The sequence below is a fragment of the Sarcophilus harrisii genome, chromosome 2 (genome assembly GCF_902635505.1).
Source record: "Sarcophilus harrisii chromosome 2, mSarHar1.11, whole genome shotgun sequence".
In the NCBI taxonomy this organism is placed as follows: domain Eukaryota; kingdom Metazoa; phylum Chordata; class Mammalia; order Dasyuromorphia; family Dasyuridae; genus Sarcophilus; species Sarcophilus harrisii.
Window position 1 is genome coordinate 615,981,417 of NC_045427.1, and position 17,232 is coordinate 615,998,648.

The window sequence follows — 17,232 nt, forward strand, 5'->3', positions numbered from 1 at the left end:
GAGATTCCCATCCAGCCTGATCCATATTTAATCTGTCACCTTCTGCAGCTTCCTTCTTTGGAGAGAACCACCTGGAGGTACCCCTCAACGAAGTCCTGAATGAGATTCACGTGAAGCTCCAGTTCTTTACAGCCCAGGCAGATGCCCTTTTCCTCCTGTTAGCCGGACCCACCGACCACCTCCTGGTGGAACTGCGTGCTGGCAGACTGCAGGTCAGTATCCCCACTCTCAGTTCCAGACATACCCAGGAACATCCCTGAGATGTAGCCAATTAGGGGTGAGAGAGGCCCCAAACTTCAGGACCTAAGAAAGTTAATTCCCAGTGCTGGAAAGGGTGGAGAACCAGCTCCTGGTGGAAGAGAGCAGGAATGGGAGTCTGAAAATCATGGCCCTGCCATCAGTTAGCCCTAAGATGTTCCACAAGGGCCTTTACTTCTCAGGGATGCCCATTCCTCCCACAAAATGAAAACAAGCTTCCCTGCCCTCTCCCTGAGCCTCTCTCATCCCCATCCCTCCCACAGCCCTTCTCAGAGGCCTCATCTGATCCTGGGGTCACAGGTCAAGCAAGACTTTGTTGGTATGGTCCTGGAACCAGCCCTGCCTCAAACTTCAGAGGCTCCTCCCCCGGTTGCCGTAGGGAGATTAGAGCTTGACCCAAAGCCTCCCCAAAGACCAGAAGTGGCCTTGGTGAGCCAATGTGGAGCAGAGATCCAGGACGACCCGAGTTCACCCACCCCGACACATGCTGGGAAAGACACTTATTCTTTATGTGCCTCAATTTCCTCTCTTGTAAAAGGGGGATAACAATAAGCCCATCCCCCAGGGATGTTGTAAGGTTTGAATGAGATGTCAGCAAAGCACTTTGCAAACTTTAAACTGCTGTAGATGCTCATTAGGGTTATGACCAAGAAGCAGCATGGGATAGACTCGGGGACCAGACGGCCTGGACACAAGTCCTGTCTCTGACCCACACTCCCTGTGTGACCCAGGCAGTTCATCTCCCATTGCCCCAGAGCGCTCTCTAAGACCCATAAGCTGCTGAGCGAGGGCTGACCTGCATTCCCTCCACTGGAAATCCCAGGTTCAACCTTCAAAAAGCTCTTAGCCATTGCCCGTCCATAGAGGTGCCGTGACCTGCATCAGAGAAGGGGCTGTCCCAGCCAAGAGAGCCCGGGCCCTCAAAGGATCGATCGCCTGCTCACTCCCAGGCTTGCCCCCTTGCCCAGGCTGCCATGTGGGTAGGGAGTCTGGCCCTGGGAATCACCTTGGGGGGGCGTCCCAACCCTCTTCCTCACTCTGCCTCCTCCCCCGCAGGTCCGCCTGGTTCAGAGAAACGAAGAGACCCTTCTGCAGTCCCCCGAGGAGATGCCGCTCGGTGACTTGGGGACGCACGACGTGGTGGTGACCGTGGCCGATGGCCAGGTCTCCCTAACCATCGATGACCTCTTTAACTCCTCCAGTACCGCCGCCCAGGCTCCCCTTGAGGCCTCCTATGGCATTTTTGTGGGGGGCACTGGGGACCTGCACCTGTCCTACCTCACTGGGGCCAGCCACCCCCTTCGAGGCTGCCTCCAGGAGGCCTCCCTCAACGGCCTCGACCTCCTGGCCCGGCTGAGTGAAGGAGTGAGGAGTGGCTGCGCCGCCGAGTTCTCAGCCGGGGAAGACGAGGCCCTGGGCTTCACGGGGCCCCGAGCCCTGGCCGCCTTCCCCACCTGGAGCACCCGAGACGAGGGAACACTGGAATTCACGCTGACCACCCGGGTCAGGCGCGCGCCGCTGGCGTACCAAGCGGGCGGTCCGCAGGGCGACTTCATCTACCTGGAGATCTTTGACGGACACCTGCGAGCCATAGTGGAGAAGGGCCACGGGGCCGTCATGCTGCACAACAGCGTCTCAGTGAGCGACGGGCAGCCCCACGAGGTCAGTGTCCATGTGGATGTGCACATGCTGGAGATCTCTGTGGACCAGTACCCCACCCGCACCTCCAACCGCGGCGTCCACAGCTACCTGGAGCCTCGAGGCAGCTTGCTCCTGGGCGGTCTGGATGAAGAGGCCTCCCAGCGTCTGCGCGAGCACAGGCTGGGCCTGGCGTCTGCCGTGGCCAACGGGTCCCTGGTGGGCTGCCTGGAGGACCTGATCATCAATGGGGAGAGGCAGGGACTGCAGGGGGCCCTGGTTACCCGGGACCTGACCGCAGGCTGCGGGCTCCCCGAGGAAGAGTACGAGGACGCCTACGAGGTGTATGAGGTACCATCCACCTTGGTGCCCGACGGCTGGCCGCTGCTGGAGATGCCTGAGCCCTGTGCCCTGGAGCCAGGGCTCCCGGCCGTCTTTGCCAACTTCACTAAGCTGCTGACCCTAAGCCCCTTGGTGGTGGCAGAGGGGGGCACCGCCTGGCTAGAATGGAGGCACGTCCAGCCCACCCTGGACCTAAGCGAAGCGGGCATCCGGCAGTCGCAGGTCCTGTTTGGCCTGACTCGCGAAGCCCAACATGGGGAGCTGGACTTCAGCAGCATCCCCGGGGCTCAGTCCCGGAAGAAGTTCACCCTTCTGGATGTGGTCAATCGGAAGATCCGCTTCATCCATGACGGCTCTGAGTACCCTGAGGACCAGCTGGTCCTGGAGGTCTCGGTGATGACCCAGAGCACCGTGCCCCAGTGCCTGCGTCAAGGCCAGACCTACATCCTGCCCATCCGTGTCAACCCCTTGAATGACCCTCCCCGGGTAGTCTTCCCTCACGGGAACCTGATGGTGATCCTGGAGCACACCCAGAAGGCCCTGGGGCCCGAGATCTTCCAAGCCTACGACCCGGACACCGACTGTGAGAGCCTCACCTTCCAGCTCATCGGGAGCCAGCACCTAGAGGCCGGCACTGTGGAGCGGGGGGGCCAGCCAGGGGAGCGGGTGGCCGAGTTCTCCTGCCCGGAGCTGGAGGCGGGTGCCCTGTCCTACATCCACCGGGGGGGCCCTGCCCAGGACCTGCTGTTCCGAGTCACCGACGGCCTGGACACGAGCCCTGTGGCTGTGCTGCGCGTGGTGGCCATCCAGCCCGCCCTCCAGACCCTCAACAGCACCGGGCTGCTCGTGCCTCAGGGCTCCTCGGCCACCATCTCTGCGGCCAACCTGTCGGCAGAGACCAACGCCGTGAACCAGGAGGTGGCCATCGTGTACCGGCTGGCCGGGAGTCTGCTCTATGGGGAGATCCAGAAGGCGAGCGGAGCCGGCAGCAGCGACTGGAGAGCTGTGGACACCTTCTCGCAGAGGGATGTGGATCAGGGGCAGATGCGCTACCTGAGCACGGACCCCCAGCACCACACTCAGGACCCCACAGAGAAGGTGGTGCTGCAGGTGCAGGTGGGACAGAAGGTCCTGGCCAACACCACCTTCCCAGTCACCATCCAAAAGGCGGCCATCCGCATGCTGAGGCTCGCGCCCCTGCTGGCCCACCACACTCGGCAGGAGGTGCTCAGCACCGAGCAGCTGGAGGCCACTCTGGAGGACGAGCCGGGCCCCGGCCCTGCCTCCTTCCACTACGAGATCGTGCAGGCCCCCAGGAAGGGCAACCTGCGACTGCGCAGCCTGCGGCTGACCGAGAAGCAGGGTTTCACCCAGAAGGACCTCCAGGAGGGCCACGTGAACTACCGCGCCACGGCACGGGCCTCTGAGGAGGCCCAAGACTCCTTCCTCTTCCGCGTCACGGCACCCCCCCACTTCTCCCCGCTGTACACCTTCCCCATCCGCATTGGCGGCGACCCCGATGCCCCCCTGCTCACCAACGTGCTCCTCTCGGTGCCCGAGGGGGGCCAAGCCACCATCTCCCGGGACCACCTCTTTGTCAAGAGCCTCAACAGCGCCAGCTACCTCTACGAGGTCATCGAGCAGCCTCGCCACGGCAGCCTGGTGTGGCAGGGCTCTGGCCCCGTGGCCACACCTGTGGCAACCTTCACCAACGATGACCTCCTCCTGGGCCGGCTGCTCTACCAGCACGACAACTCGGAGACCACGGAGGACGACATCCCCTTTGTGGCCGTGCGCCAAGGCGAGGGCAGCGGGGGCATGGCCTGGGAGGAGGTGCGTGGGGTCTTCCGCGTGGCCATCCAGCCCGTGAACGACCACGCCCCGGTCCAGACGGTCAGCCGCGTCTTCCACGTGGCCCGAGGCGGGCGGCGGCTGCTGACCACCGAGGACGTGGCCTTCGCCGACGCCGACTCCGGCTTCACCGACGCCCAACTGGTGCTGACCCGGAAGGACCTGCTCTTCGGCAGCATTGTGGCCGCCGACGACCCTGGCCGGCCCGTCTACCGCTTCACCCAGGAAGACTTGAGGAAGAAGAGGGTCTTGTTCGTGCACTCGGGAGCCGACCGGGGCTGGATCCAGCTGCAGGTGTCAGACGGCCAGCACCAGTCCACGGCGCTGCTCGAGGTCCAGGCCTCTGAGCCTTACCTCCGAATCACCAACAACTCTGGGCTGGCCGTCCCCCAGGGAGGCCAGGGCACCATCGACACGTCCGTGCTGGGCCTGGACACCAACGTGGACATCCGCAGCAGCGAGGAGGTCCACTACCACGTCACCACAGCCCCCCGCTGGGGGCAGCTGCTCCGAGCAGGGAAGCCCACTGCCTCCTTCTCCCAGAGGGATCTCCTGGAAGGGACCGTCCTCTACCAGCACAACGGCAGCCGCAACCCCCAAGACGCCCTGGGCTTCTCGGTGGAGGCCGGACAGGTCACTGCAGAGGATACACTGAAGGTGACCGTCACCCTGGACAGACCCCTGGCCCCGCTGCAGATGGTGCATCAGGAGAAGATCTTTGTCTTCCAGGGGGAGGCTGCTGAAATTAAAAGGGATCTCCTAGAGGTGAGGCTCTTGTCCTGGGGGAGGCTGGACTTTTCTCCCAAAACGGACATCCCCAGGGTATGTGCAGGGACCAGGAGTGGGAGACTTTAGAAAGAAGGAAGGGAGAGGGGAGAGAGAGGGAGAGGAGGGAGAGGAGGAGGAAGGGAGGGGAAAAGAAGGTCAGTCCTGGTGTTTCAAGAAAAAGTTCTTTGCTGAGTAGGAAAGAGAGTTTCCTTTGGCTTCCAAATTTCCCATCAATCTTACTGACTCTTAGGGTTGCACTTTCTCTCTGTCTCTCTCTGTGTCTCTCTGTCTGTCTCTGTGAGTATGTGGCTGTCTGTCTCTGTGTGTTTGTCTCTCTGTCTCTGTCTCTGTGCGTGTGTCTCTGTCTATATATCTCTGTCTCTGTCTGTGTCTCTTTGTGTGTGTGTGTGTCTCTGCCTCTCTTTGTCACTCTGTCTCTGTGTATATCTGTCTCTCTGAGTCTTTGTCTCTCTGCTTCTCTCTCTCTCTCTCTCTCTCTCTCTCTCTCTCTCCCTCTCTCTCTCTCTCTCTCTCTCTCTCTCTCTCTCTCTCTCTCTCCCCCCCCCCTCTCTCCCTCTCCCCTCTCTCTCTCTCTCTCTCTCTCTCTCTCTCTCTCTCTCTCTCTCTCACACACACACACACACACACACACACACACACACACACCATGCACTTATGCCTGTGGGAATCCAAGGACCCCAAATTTTGAGCAGCAGTGGAGGAGGCTCCTCACTGATAGGAAAATGTGGTGATCCTGAATTTGGTACCAGCTGTCTGTGTGACTTTGGGCAAATGACTTCTGGGCTTCAGTTTCCTGATCTGTAAGATAAGGAGCTTGACATGATGGACTCAGAGATCCCGTCCAATCTTCTCCCTCAGAGAGCAGAAGTCGGGACTAGGAGGGGATTGCTGCAACCTGGGGCTGGGGGACTGTGATCAGAGGCTGGGCGCTAGCCAGTGAGGAAGCAGCTCCCTCCTTCTGAGCCCAGGATTCATAAGCAAATCTGTCCAAGTTCCCTTCAGGCCTGGTAGTGGTAGTGAGGAGAATGGGCTCCTGCACCCGCCTCCAACCCTCCTTATCCCAAGATCTTTCTTTTTGTCTTTTGTGTTAAAAAAAAAAAAAATACAACCTCATTTTCAGACTCAGCCTGAGAAGAGGAAGGGCACCCCCTTGTGTTTTGAGATGGAACCCCCAGTTGTGTTTACTAGCCTAAGGAAGGGAGGGAAGGGGAAGGAGGGAGAAAGGGAAGAGAAGGGAGGGGAAGGAGGGAGGGAAGGAAGAAAAGAATGGATGGAGGGAAGGGAGAAAGAGAGGGAAGGGGAGGGAGGGAGGAAGGTACCAAAGAAGGGAGAAAGATAACAAAGAAGGGAGAAAGATAACAAAGAAGGGAGGGAGGTAACAAAAAAGGGAGGGAGGGAAAGATGGAACAAGGAAGAGAGGAAAGAAAGGAGGGAAGGAGGGAGAAAGTTAAGGGAAGAAGGGAGGGAGGAAGGGAAAGGGAGAGAGGGAGAAAGGGAGAGGGAAGGAGGGAGGAAGGAAGGGAAAGAGAAATGATGGCAGTTCCTCCTCCCTCTCATTAGATACTCCATTTTTTGCTGCACCCTTCCCAATCATCAATCCTCCCTCTCCCCACAGGTGGCCCAGGAAGATGTGCCTGCTGCAGAGATTGTCTACAAGGTGACTGACTCTCCAAGAGCTGGCTACCTAGTGACTGTCTCTCAGGGAGCCTCAGCTAGTGAGCCGCCCAGCCTGGACCCTGTGCACAGCTTCACTCAGGAGGATGTGAATGAGGGCCGTGTCCTGTACCTCCACTCACAGGCAGATGGCTGGACCGACCACTTCACCTTAGATGTGGCTTCCAGCGTGGGGACCACACTAGAAGGCATCCAGGTTGAGTTACAGGTGCTGCCCGTCACCATCCCCCTGGAGACCCAGAACTTCAGTGTGCCTGAGGGTGGAGCCCATACTCTGGCCCCTCCGGTGCTGAGGGTCACTGGACCTTACTTCCCCACACTGACTGGCCTGGAGTTCCTGGTCCTGGAGCCACCTCAGCACGGGAGTATCAAGAAAGGAGAGACACCCCAGGATGAAAACCTCAGCACCTTCACTTGGAGAGAGGTACCGTCATCCCCAGCAAGGAAGTGAGACTCCTTTCCCAGCAGGAAAGGGCAGGGGTCAGAGGCAACACCAGCTGGCCCCCAGAATAGATATTAAAAGGTTTCCTAACAAACCAATCAGCAAAACAATACTGAGCAGCAGCAACAGCAGATATGTATTGGGAACCTACTGTGTGCAGGAGAAAAAAAAAGTTTAGATAAGATGGGGTCCTTTCCCTCAGAGAGCTTACATTCAGATAGATAGATGGATAGATGGATGGATGCATGGATAAATAGATATAAAAAGATATCTCTATGTATATTTAGATAGATGGATGATAAGTAAACAATAGATAAGTAGATGGATGGATGAATGCATAGATGATAGATAGGTGGATGGATAGATGATGGATATATAAATAGACATAAAAAAGATGTCTATATGTATGTTTGGATAGATAAGTAGATGATAGGTAGATGGATGGATGGATGGATGGATAAATAGATATAAAAAGATGTCTATATGTATATTTAGCTAGGTAGATGATAAGTAGATGATAGGTAGGTAGATGGATGGATGGATGGATGGATAGATGATAGATGAATTGATTGATAGATGATAAATACAACATCAATATTGACAGCTACAATACAGAATTGCATGATAAATACCTTAAGTAAAAAACAAAATGGAGTTGGGGGAGGAAAGGGCAAAGCTCACTACTGATGGGACCATCAGAGACAACTTCCTAGAAGGGGCATCTGAGCTGAGCTTTAAAGTGGGGAGAGTTCAGTGTAAACCTAATGAGCTCAAATGTGGGAGCAGCCAGTCTGGGTGTATTTGGGTAACCAAGAGTCACCAAGCTTGACTGAAGCAGGCTGATGAGAGAGAAGTTGAGAAAGGTGGCGGTCACCAGACCCCCTGGGGCCTCAAATGTCAAGGAAGAAGAGTTTGGACTTTTGCCCCACATCAGGTTACTCTGGTGATAAGACAAGAGGCATAGGCATGGTCTCTGTTCCTGGACTACTTCCCATCTGATAGGGGAGACAGGACTCATACCTGGAAGGCTTACTAGTAGGACAGGAAAGGATTTGCTAAGCAGCACAGGGAGTGAATAGTAAAGGTCCGAGAAGGAAGAGGTCACTAGTTTGGGGTGCTCAGGGGAGGCTTCCTGGAGGAGGCAGAACTGAGCTGGGCCTTGAAGGATGGTTTGGGTTGGGACAGGAAGAAGGGACAGGAGAGGAAAGGGAGGATGGAGGGAGGTCAGCAGTGGAAGGAGCCTGGTATATGTGAAGGATAGTGAACAGCCCAGCCTGGATGAAATAGAACATTGATGGTGGGAGGGAAAAGAAAATGAGGCTGGAGAGGTAGAAGGAGGCCAGGTTGTAGAGGGTCTTGAATGACAAGGTAACACATTTCACTTGCCCACTGTGCTGGCAAGAGACACCGCTGAGAAAAAGGGGAAAACAAATGGTGGTGAGGAGCAAGAGGATAGTTGGTGAGAAGGTGACGAGCAGTTACTCCCAACAGAATGGGGCGGCTGGATGTGGGGCCAGATGGAGCCAGAAATGAGGTCGGAGGGGATTCCCAGAGGGCTCCTGAGGAGGGAGACCCTCATAGGAGGAGGGAGGTTAGAATGGCTCTGATCCTTGTCTGTGGGTCCTTCTCAAGGTGGAGCAGCAGCTGATCCACTATGTCCATGACGGCAGCGAGACCCTGGCGGACAGTTTCATCCTCGTGGCCAACGCCTCCGAGATTGACAGACAGAGCCAGCCCGTGGCCTTCGGCATCACTGTTCTGCCCCTCAATGACCAAGTCCCAACCCTCCCCGTCAACAATGGGGTGCAGGTAAGTCCTCCAGGTGGTCCCAGAATGGCTGAGAAAGCTATGGGAGTCAGAAGATTCTCCCAGAATCCTTCCCCGCTGCCCTCCCACGTACCCAAAGTTCAGAGATCCTAAGAACAGAAGAGTAGCTTTCAGGCAGCAAGCACTCCCGGGTACACCGTGAAGTCTAGCAGCAGCTCTGTGAAGGGCTGTCTTAAACCAAGCAGCTAACGGCCATTCACAGAGTCAATGTCACCAACCTGAAGCACTCTGATAGACACCTGAGACTCCCATTCTCATGACTGACTTTCTGAATCTGTTAAAAGGACTCTTGAAGCAGGATTCCCTCCACCCAGTTCAACTGGGCTAGACTCAGTAGCAGGTTCCTCTCCTTTTTCATTTATTCATTCCCCAAGCATTTATTAAGCACCTACTGTGAGCAGAATACTATTCAAGGCTCCAGGTGAGATACAAAACTTAGATAAATTATGATCCCTGCCCTCCTGTGGCTCATAGTCTGGGAGTGATGATACAGACAGTTGTAATAGACAATATTACATGATTAGTAGCCCTCTGCACTCTGATCCTTGAACCCACTCTCCTGTTGCTATTGCTCCCCAAGGTCCATAGGTCCTGCAGTTTTCCCTGAATTCTTTCCATCTTCCATGAGCTGAACATGAACTTGAGCCCTCCTTTATGTGAGTTCTGCCAATTAGAATGCGGACCTCCTTGACAACAAGGATTGGTTCCAGGTTTTCTGTTTGTATTATAACCCCAGGGCTCAGTGCTTGGTGCACAGTGAGTGCCTTTTCCTTCCATTCCATTAGAATGGCACAAAGCAAAGCCTTCTATGAGATCCGAAGAGTCAGTTCATTGGGTAAAGGATAGGGGCGGGGGGAGGGGGGTGGGCTGGGGAATCAGAGATGATGTCATGGAAGAAGTGGCATTTGAATTAAGTTTAAGTATGGGTAGAACTGCATTCTAGGTATGAGCAATAGAGCAGTAAAGGTGAACAAGTACAGGCAGTATTCTGAGATTGTGGAGAGTAATCTAGTTTGCCCGGAAGGGAAAATAAATAGAGGCTATGACTATGAGATAAAGAAGGAAAGATAGGATGCTGGAGGATTGTGGGAGACAAAATAATAGGACTAAAGTCATGTAGGAACAGGATGAGATAGGGACATATCATCCCTGTTATCTAGTCTGCTACTACAGTTGTAGCCGAGAGCTAGGTGGTACAGTGGACAGAGGAAAGGACTTGGGGTCAGTAGTTCTGAGTGTGAATTCTGAGGTTGATTTACTATATGCCCTGGACAAGTCACTAATTCATAAAATGAGCTCATAAAATGAGGATAATAATAGCACCTCCCTTGTGGAATTATTATAAGGAACGATGGTTTGATAAATTTAACATATACTTACTCGCCATCTAGGAGAAAGGGTAGAGGAAAGGGAGGGGGAAAAAATGGAACATAAAGTTTTACAAGAATGAATGTTGAAAATTATCTATGCATATGTTTTGAAAATAAAAAGCTTTAATTAAAAAAAAAGTGTTTGATCAAAAGATGTCTCCCATGAAACTGCTGAAGATAACCTTTCATCCCAGAATACCTTTGCTCAGTTACAAAAAGTGGTTATCTTATCCCTCGTGCCAGAGTCCAGAGAACATCCAGTTAGTTATATATATATATATATATATATATATATATATATATATATATATATATATTCATAAATGACAGAAGATTAGCTTCTCCCAAGACTATTTCTATCCAAATTCCATTGAAAAGATGAGCAGAAGTAGATAACAGCAATAACCCGCTGTCCTGTGTCCTGCTTCTTTTCCTGTCTCTTCCATGGAGTAATCATCGCTGAGATCTTCAGGGCAGTCATTCACCTGATCACTTTACAGCTGAGAAACAGGTCTAGGAGCCATGAGACCTGCTCGCATTCACAGACTAGGCCAGGGACAAAACTGGGACTGGAAGCAGGTCCCTGGAGAGCCTGCCCAGTGAATCCCCCTGCCTGCTTCCAAGTAAAATGAGGCATTTCTTCCAAGGTCTCTTAGGAATAGACTCAGTCAGGAAGTCTAGGCTAAGATTTTTTTGGCTATGCCTGAAGTAGGACATACCTGAGGGGCAGGGAGGAAAGATCACCCACAGAAGGGAGGAAGCCCATAAATCCACCAAAAAGCATTTATTAAACACCTACTAAGTGCCAAGCGCTGTGCTGGGCGCTAGGGGTACAGGGAGAGGATGAAAGAGCGGGCTTGAGTTTCTGCAGCAGAAACTTGTTTCCCTTTAATCCCTAAACCCAAGAGAAGAGCAGGAAATCAGGTGTGCCAGCTGGGGAAGGAGGAAGGCTGAGGGCCAAATAGACCCAGCGCCAGCCCTCTCTGGGAGAGCAGAGGACGGTTAATACCTGAGTGTGGCCACAAGGTGGCAGGCTCAGCTCGTACGTCAGAGTAGCGCTTAAGGGGAGAAATCCCTCCCATTCTCACCTCCCCCAGGATGGAGGAGAAGGGGAAGGGTAACCAGCCCCCCTGGCAGAGGCAGGGAACCCCGGCCATGGAGTCCCTTAGTCCTCCAGATCTGTCACTCAGGCTTTCCTGAGACCTGTCCTGGACGACATCTGCTCCGATACCCTCATGTTATAACCGACATCAGGGAAATTCAACCCAATCCAGGGTCCTGCACTCAATCTGTAAGGGACCCCCCCCCCAAGCCATCGAGTCCAATCATTTAATAGATGAGGACCCAGAGAGCCCAGAAAAGGTCCCTTGGGAATTGGGGGGTAGAGGGCATAGAGTCAGGAAAGCTCAAGTTTGAATTTCACTTCTATGTGACCTAGGATAAGTCACTTAATCTTTCTGTGCCTCAGTTTTCTCATCTGCAAAATGGGAGTAATAATAGTCCCTATACCTCATGGAGTTGTTGTGAGCATCAAGTGAGATAATATATGTAAAGGGATTTGCACATCTAAAAGTGCCATAGGAATGTTACATCATCATTATTGTCGTTGCTACATTGTTGTTACTACCATTACTACTACCCCTATCAGTACCACCACTACCACTATTATTACTGCTACTAGTACTAGTACTACTACTACTGTCACTACTACCACTATCACTGTTATTGCTGCTGCTAGTACTACCAGTACTAGTACTACTACTACTACCACAACTACTACTACCACTATTATTACTACTAGTAATACTACTACCACTGTCACTATTATTACTGCTACTGGTACTACCACTATTACTATCACCACTGCTGCCACCATTACCACCACTATTATTACTACTACTATTACTACCACTACTAGTACTACTACTACCATGACCACTACTACCACTGTTATTACTACTACTAGTACTATCACTACCGCTATTATTATGACCACTACTAGAGAAGAGGCAGTAGATAGAGGGCTAGGCTTGGAATCTGTTTGCCTCCATTTAATTTAGCCCCACCTCCCAGGTGAAGATCAAATGCGACAATATTTACAAAGCACTTTGCACAGCCAGGCACACAGTAAGTGCTGTATAAATGTTAGCTGCGGTGATGGTGATTGTTATTATCATTATTATTATCAAGGTCCTAGGGATATTTCCTGGTGTCCCATCAGGTTTCAGAACTAGCTAGGACTTTAAAGCTCACCTAGACTACTCTCACATACACACTTTCAGAGCACTTTCTCTACTTCCTTCCCCTGCCCTTTACCCCCAAGCAGGTGCCTCTAGGCCTGTGCTCATTATTCTTCCCTGTACCTCCACTCTACTCTCCCTGGGGCCTGGGCCCGAGCCCTGGGTCTGACTCGATCCCTGTGTTCCCTAGCTAATAGTTGTATATGTTCTGGCTGAGACCTCCCTGGAGAGTGAGAGGCTCTGGCTCCTGGGAAGTTCTCAGCTCCCAGACAGAAGGGAAAAGAGGGATGGGGGTGAGGCAGTGGGAGGAAAGATGGGGGGCAAGAGAGGAAACAGACAATGGGGCCTCCTGAGCTTCCTAGGATAGTCTTCCTCAGGTATACTCTGCCTGTGAGTAAGACCGTCCCTGGTTTTAGGGAACCACCCCGTCAGGCCGGGGATACAGTGACTCCGAAGGGCAAGGAGAAAGGGGGCAGGCACATAAACCAAGTTGCTGGAGGACAGGTGTCAGTAACATGAAGGAACTGGAGCTGGCAGCCACACAGGTCCCCAGGGAAGCTCCACTGACTGACTGGCCCCAGCTTGGCGCCTGAGAGGAGGGTGGAAGGGACAAGGAGTAGTGAGCTCTCTCTCTCCCTTTTAGCTTTCACCTAGATGTGCATATTGGAGTCCCAGGTCCTCTGAGGTAGTCAGTCAGGGATGCACTGTCTTTGCCCCTCCTTCCTTCCTTCTTTCTCTCTCTCTCTCTCTGTCTCTCCCCCCCTTCCCCCACCCCTGTCTCTCTCTCCATCTCTGTGTCTTTGTGTCTCTCTCTGTCTCTCTCTGTCTGTCTCTCTCTGTGTGTCTCTCTCTTTCTCTCTCTGTCTCTCTCTCTCTCTCTCTCTCTCTCTCTCTCACACACACACACACACACACACACACACACACACTACTATCGGTACCACTACTACCACTATTATTACACTGTTGACCTAGTTTCATCTCTCTGGATCTCAGTTCCCATTCTCTTTTCTTTTAATTAATTAATTTATCTGTTCATTTATTTTGTTATTGCCAAGCAATTAGGATTAAATGACTTGTCCAGGGTCACACACTTCAAGTTTCTGAGATTGAATTAGAACTCAGGAACTCCTGACTCCAGGGCCAACTGTATCACCTAGCTGCCTCTTCTAATTTATATGTGATTATCTCCATATGTGTCTCCGTAATTCTATATGTCATCCAGTTACCTGCCTCAAATATTTTGGTTATTTAAAAAAAAATTAACTTTGTCTTTTTTTAAGTCATAGAATTTCAGACTTGGAATGTGCTTTAACAGCTACCTCCTCCAACACCCAGGCTCACATATAAGTAACTTAGAAATCACCAGGGTCTTGTTTTGCTCTGTAATCTCAATCAGCCTCAAAGTCTTCATTTATAAAATGAGAAGATTAAATTTAACAATTTCTAGGATGAATTCTGACAGGAACCTGGCCATCCCCAGCAATGAGATGAACCAAATCAGTTCCAGTGGAGCAGTAATAAACTGAACCAGCTACTCCCAGCAAAAGAATTCTGGGAGATGACTAAAAACCATTACATTGAATTCCCAATCCCTATATTTTTGCCCACCTGCATTTTGGATTTCCTTCACAGGCTAATTGTACAATATTTCAGAGTCCGATTCTTTTTCTACAGCAAAATAACGGTTTGGTCATGTAAAAAAAAAAAAAATTTCTAGGATGTCCTTAAGCTTCTAGTTTCTATGATCCTCTAATATCATCACACAGCTAGTCATTTCTTCAGAAATCAATCAAAAGGTATTTATTAAGCTCCTACTGTGTGCTTGGACATTGGGGAAAAGGATGGGTATACAGAGGCTCTAGTCTGTACACCCAAGGAGCTTACATCAGCATCAGCACATGTCAGGAGATACATAATATATTCAAAGGTAATACAAAATAATTTCTTGAGGAAAGAATCTAGCTTTGAGGAGGGGAGGAAATGCTAAGGGAGGCAGCTAATTAGCACAGTAGATAGGATATTGCAGCTGAAGTAAGGAAGATCTGAGTTCAAATAAGTAATAAGCAATAAGTAATAGAGACAGCATTTGAACTGGTTCTTTTGCAGTTAAATGTAGTACTCTTTACTTTGTATCACACAAAATATGAGACAGGACTGTCTTTTGCCTTTTTGTATTCCCAAAATCTGCACAATTTCTCTCACATAGTGGGAGTTTTAAAAATGTTTATTGGTTGACTGAGAAGAGTGGTACCATGAGATAAGGTTTGAGAAGAGATTTGTTAGGCTATGGGGATTTGATTTTTTTTAATAGGCAATGGGGAGCCATTGAAGGGCTTTGAAGAGGGGAGTTACCATTCTGATACTTTGCAAAGATAATAAGGCAAATCTATATGCAGAAAAGAATGATACAAGACAGTATGTGATCCAGTCCTGAGTATTGTGGCCAATGGTAAGCTCTACAATATCTATCAAAGGAGGGGAAAGTCAGTCTGGGTTGTGTTCAGGGAATGCTACCTGGAAAAGGTGGGTCTTGAACCTTGGAGTTTAGGAGATGAAGGTATGGTATTCTAAACAGGAAATAGCAAAGGCACAGAGGCAGAAATGAGCCTGGTGTATACAATAGATAAATAGGAGCTGGACTTGGCTAGAGAGCTGAGAGGGTTAAGAATGAAGAGGTAGCATGACTACTGGAACAAAGCCAGACAGTACTTTGAGGTCACTTCTTCCTCCCCCATCATTTCACAAGCAAGGAAACTGAGGCTCGGAGGAAATAACTGGTTCATTGAAGACCATATAGGTAATAAGTGGAAAAGTCAAGATTCAGACTTAAGTTCTTCAAATTCATGATTCTCATCATGGGGCCATGGGCCAGGTCATGAAAGGTTTTGAATGATGAGCTGAAGCATCCAAACTCAATTATTTTATCTGTGGGGAGTTCCTGGAGTTTGGGAGGGGACAGAAGGAGGAGAGGAGGTGACCGTGTAAAAGAGACAGCCCTGACTCCCACATAAATAGGAGAATGGTAAGCAGCATCGCCTGTGCCCTTCCTCCCATCAAAGAAGACCACCATCTTAGCTAATGATAGGCCCCCAACAATGGCTACTGCCTCCTATTATCAAGGGTCTTAGGTCTGCTAACTGGGTGAGCTAACTGTTGGGATATGCTTACAGATGTGGGAAGGAGCCATAGCCCAGATCACCCCTGATATCCTGAAAGGAGAAGATGCTGACTCCCCACCTGAAGATTTGGTCTTCTCCATCGAACCACCAACCAATGGGAAGCTGGTGCTGAGGTTGTCACCAAGGGTGGAGATCCAGCAGTTCACTCAGGCCCAGATCAATAATGGGCTTGTTCAGTTTGTCCATGAAGGTTAGTGGACATATAAACCAACAGAAAAACAGACAGACAGATAGACACAGATAGACAGAAGTGGATATAGATACATTTAAATATAAAAGTATTTACTATGTGTCAGGCATTGTGTGTATACACTGATGATACATGGCATAGTAAACAAAACAGTCCCTGCCCTCAAGAAGCTTATATTCTTTTTCTTCTTTCTTTTTTCCTTCCTTTCTCTATTTCTATCTTCTTTCCTTTCTTCCTTTCTTCCTTCCTTCCTTCCTTCCTTCCTTCCTTCCTTCCTTTCTTTCGTTCTTTCTTTACTCTCAAACTGGATCTCCCTGTCTGGTTCTGGCTGAAAATACAATAGCCATCCCAGGTCCAATCCCATTGCTGACCATAATGGAAGCTTTGACCTGTTCTATTTCTGACTGGAACAGATTTGTCCCCTTGAGACAGCTTGATGACCCTCACTCCTGATGACTCCATACTGGTGCCAGGCTTAGTTTCAGGAGATACCTGATCACCTTTAATACAACTGAGCTCAGAACTCCTGAGCTCAATCAATGAACCAGCCCCAGCGTCCCCAGGAGCAGGGCTTCCAAGTGTTCACAACCATCCCCAGACAAGAGCCTACATTCAAATAATGGCACATAGAGTTGAAGGGTTGAGAAGAGTTACATACATGGTAGTATAATGATTAGCCCCTCCCAACCCTGTCTGCTCTCCCCCCTACCCCTATCTCCCACCCCACCACCACATCCCCCATTCCCTGCCATCCTCATAGGGTAGGAGGAGAAAACAGTTCTACATACAGAAGTGAAAGTCAGAAAAATAAAATGGCATGTCAACAACCCGAAGTTAGAACTAGAACACAGGCTACCTGTGTTCTCGGTACTCCTTCCATCCACCCTCTAAACTTCCCCACCTCCCTCCAGCCCCACTGCAACTCCACCATTCCATCCAAAAGGATCTGACACCTACTGGGGAACCACATCCCTTCCCATAAAACATCTCTACCCCTCACAACTACAGGGCTCCCCCATCCCCAGGGGTCCATGTCTAGGGAATAATGAGAAATCCAAGCCGTATTCATGGAGCCACTTTCTGTCATTCCCCAGGGCCCCTGGATGGTGGATTCCATTTCAACCTCTCCGACGGAGAGAATGTCTCCCCAGGACACTTCTTCTCTGTGAAGGCTCAAAAGTTGCGACAAATCACTGTGGAAAGCAACCAAGCTCTGACCATCTGTCCAGGTGGGTCTGATTTAAAACCGACAGTTAGCTTATTTACTCTCTGGCTGTTGTCTTTATTGTGGCTATCAGCCTGTCAGAATGGTGCTGCTGAGTCTGGCAAAGTGATGGATTAGGTTTCTGCTTACTCCTCTTGCCAGTTGAGAACAAAGAAACCCCTTGACCTCAGCCAATCAGATTCAGAGCTCTCATTGCCCTTTTGC

General features: G+C 51.0%; 1 protein-coding gene across 1 annotated transcript in view; it reads left to right on the forward strand.

Moving 5' to 3' along the window:
• Window positions 1–17,232, forward strand: part of CSPG4 (chondroitin sulfate proteoglycan 4) — a 97,066-nt gene that overhangs the window by 66,817 nt on the left and 13,017 nt on the right. The window contains exons 2-7 of the mRNA XM_031956561.1: window positions 49–212; window positions 1,315–4,854; window positions 6,494–6,976; window positions 8,627–8,803; window positions 15,605–15,803; window positions 16,898–17,032. Of these exons, the coding sequence (XP_031812421.1) occupies window positions 49–212; window positions 1,315–4,854; window positions 6,494–6,976; window positions 8,627–8,803; window positions 15,605–15,803; window positions 16,898–17,032 (4,698 nt within the window). The remainder of the gene's footprint in view (window positions 1–48; window positions 213–1,314; window positions 4,855–6,493; window positions 6,977–8,626; window positions 8,804–15,604; window positions 15,804–16,897; window positions 17,033–17,232) is intronic.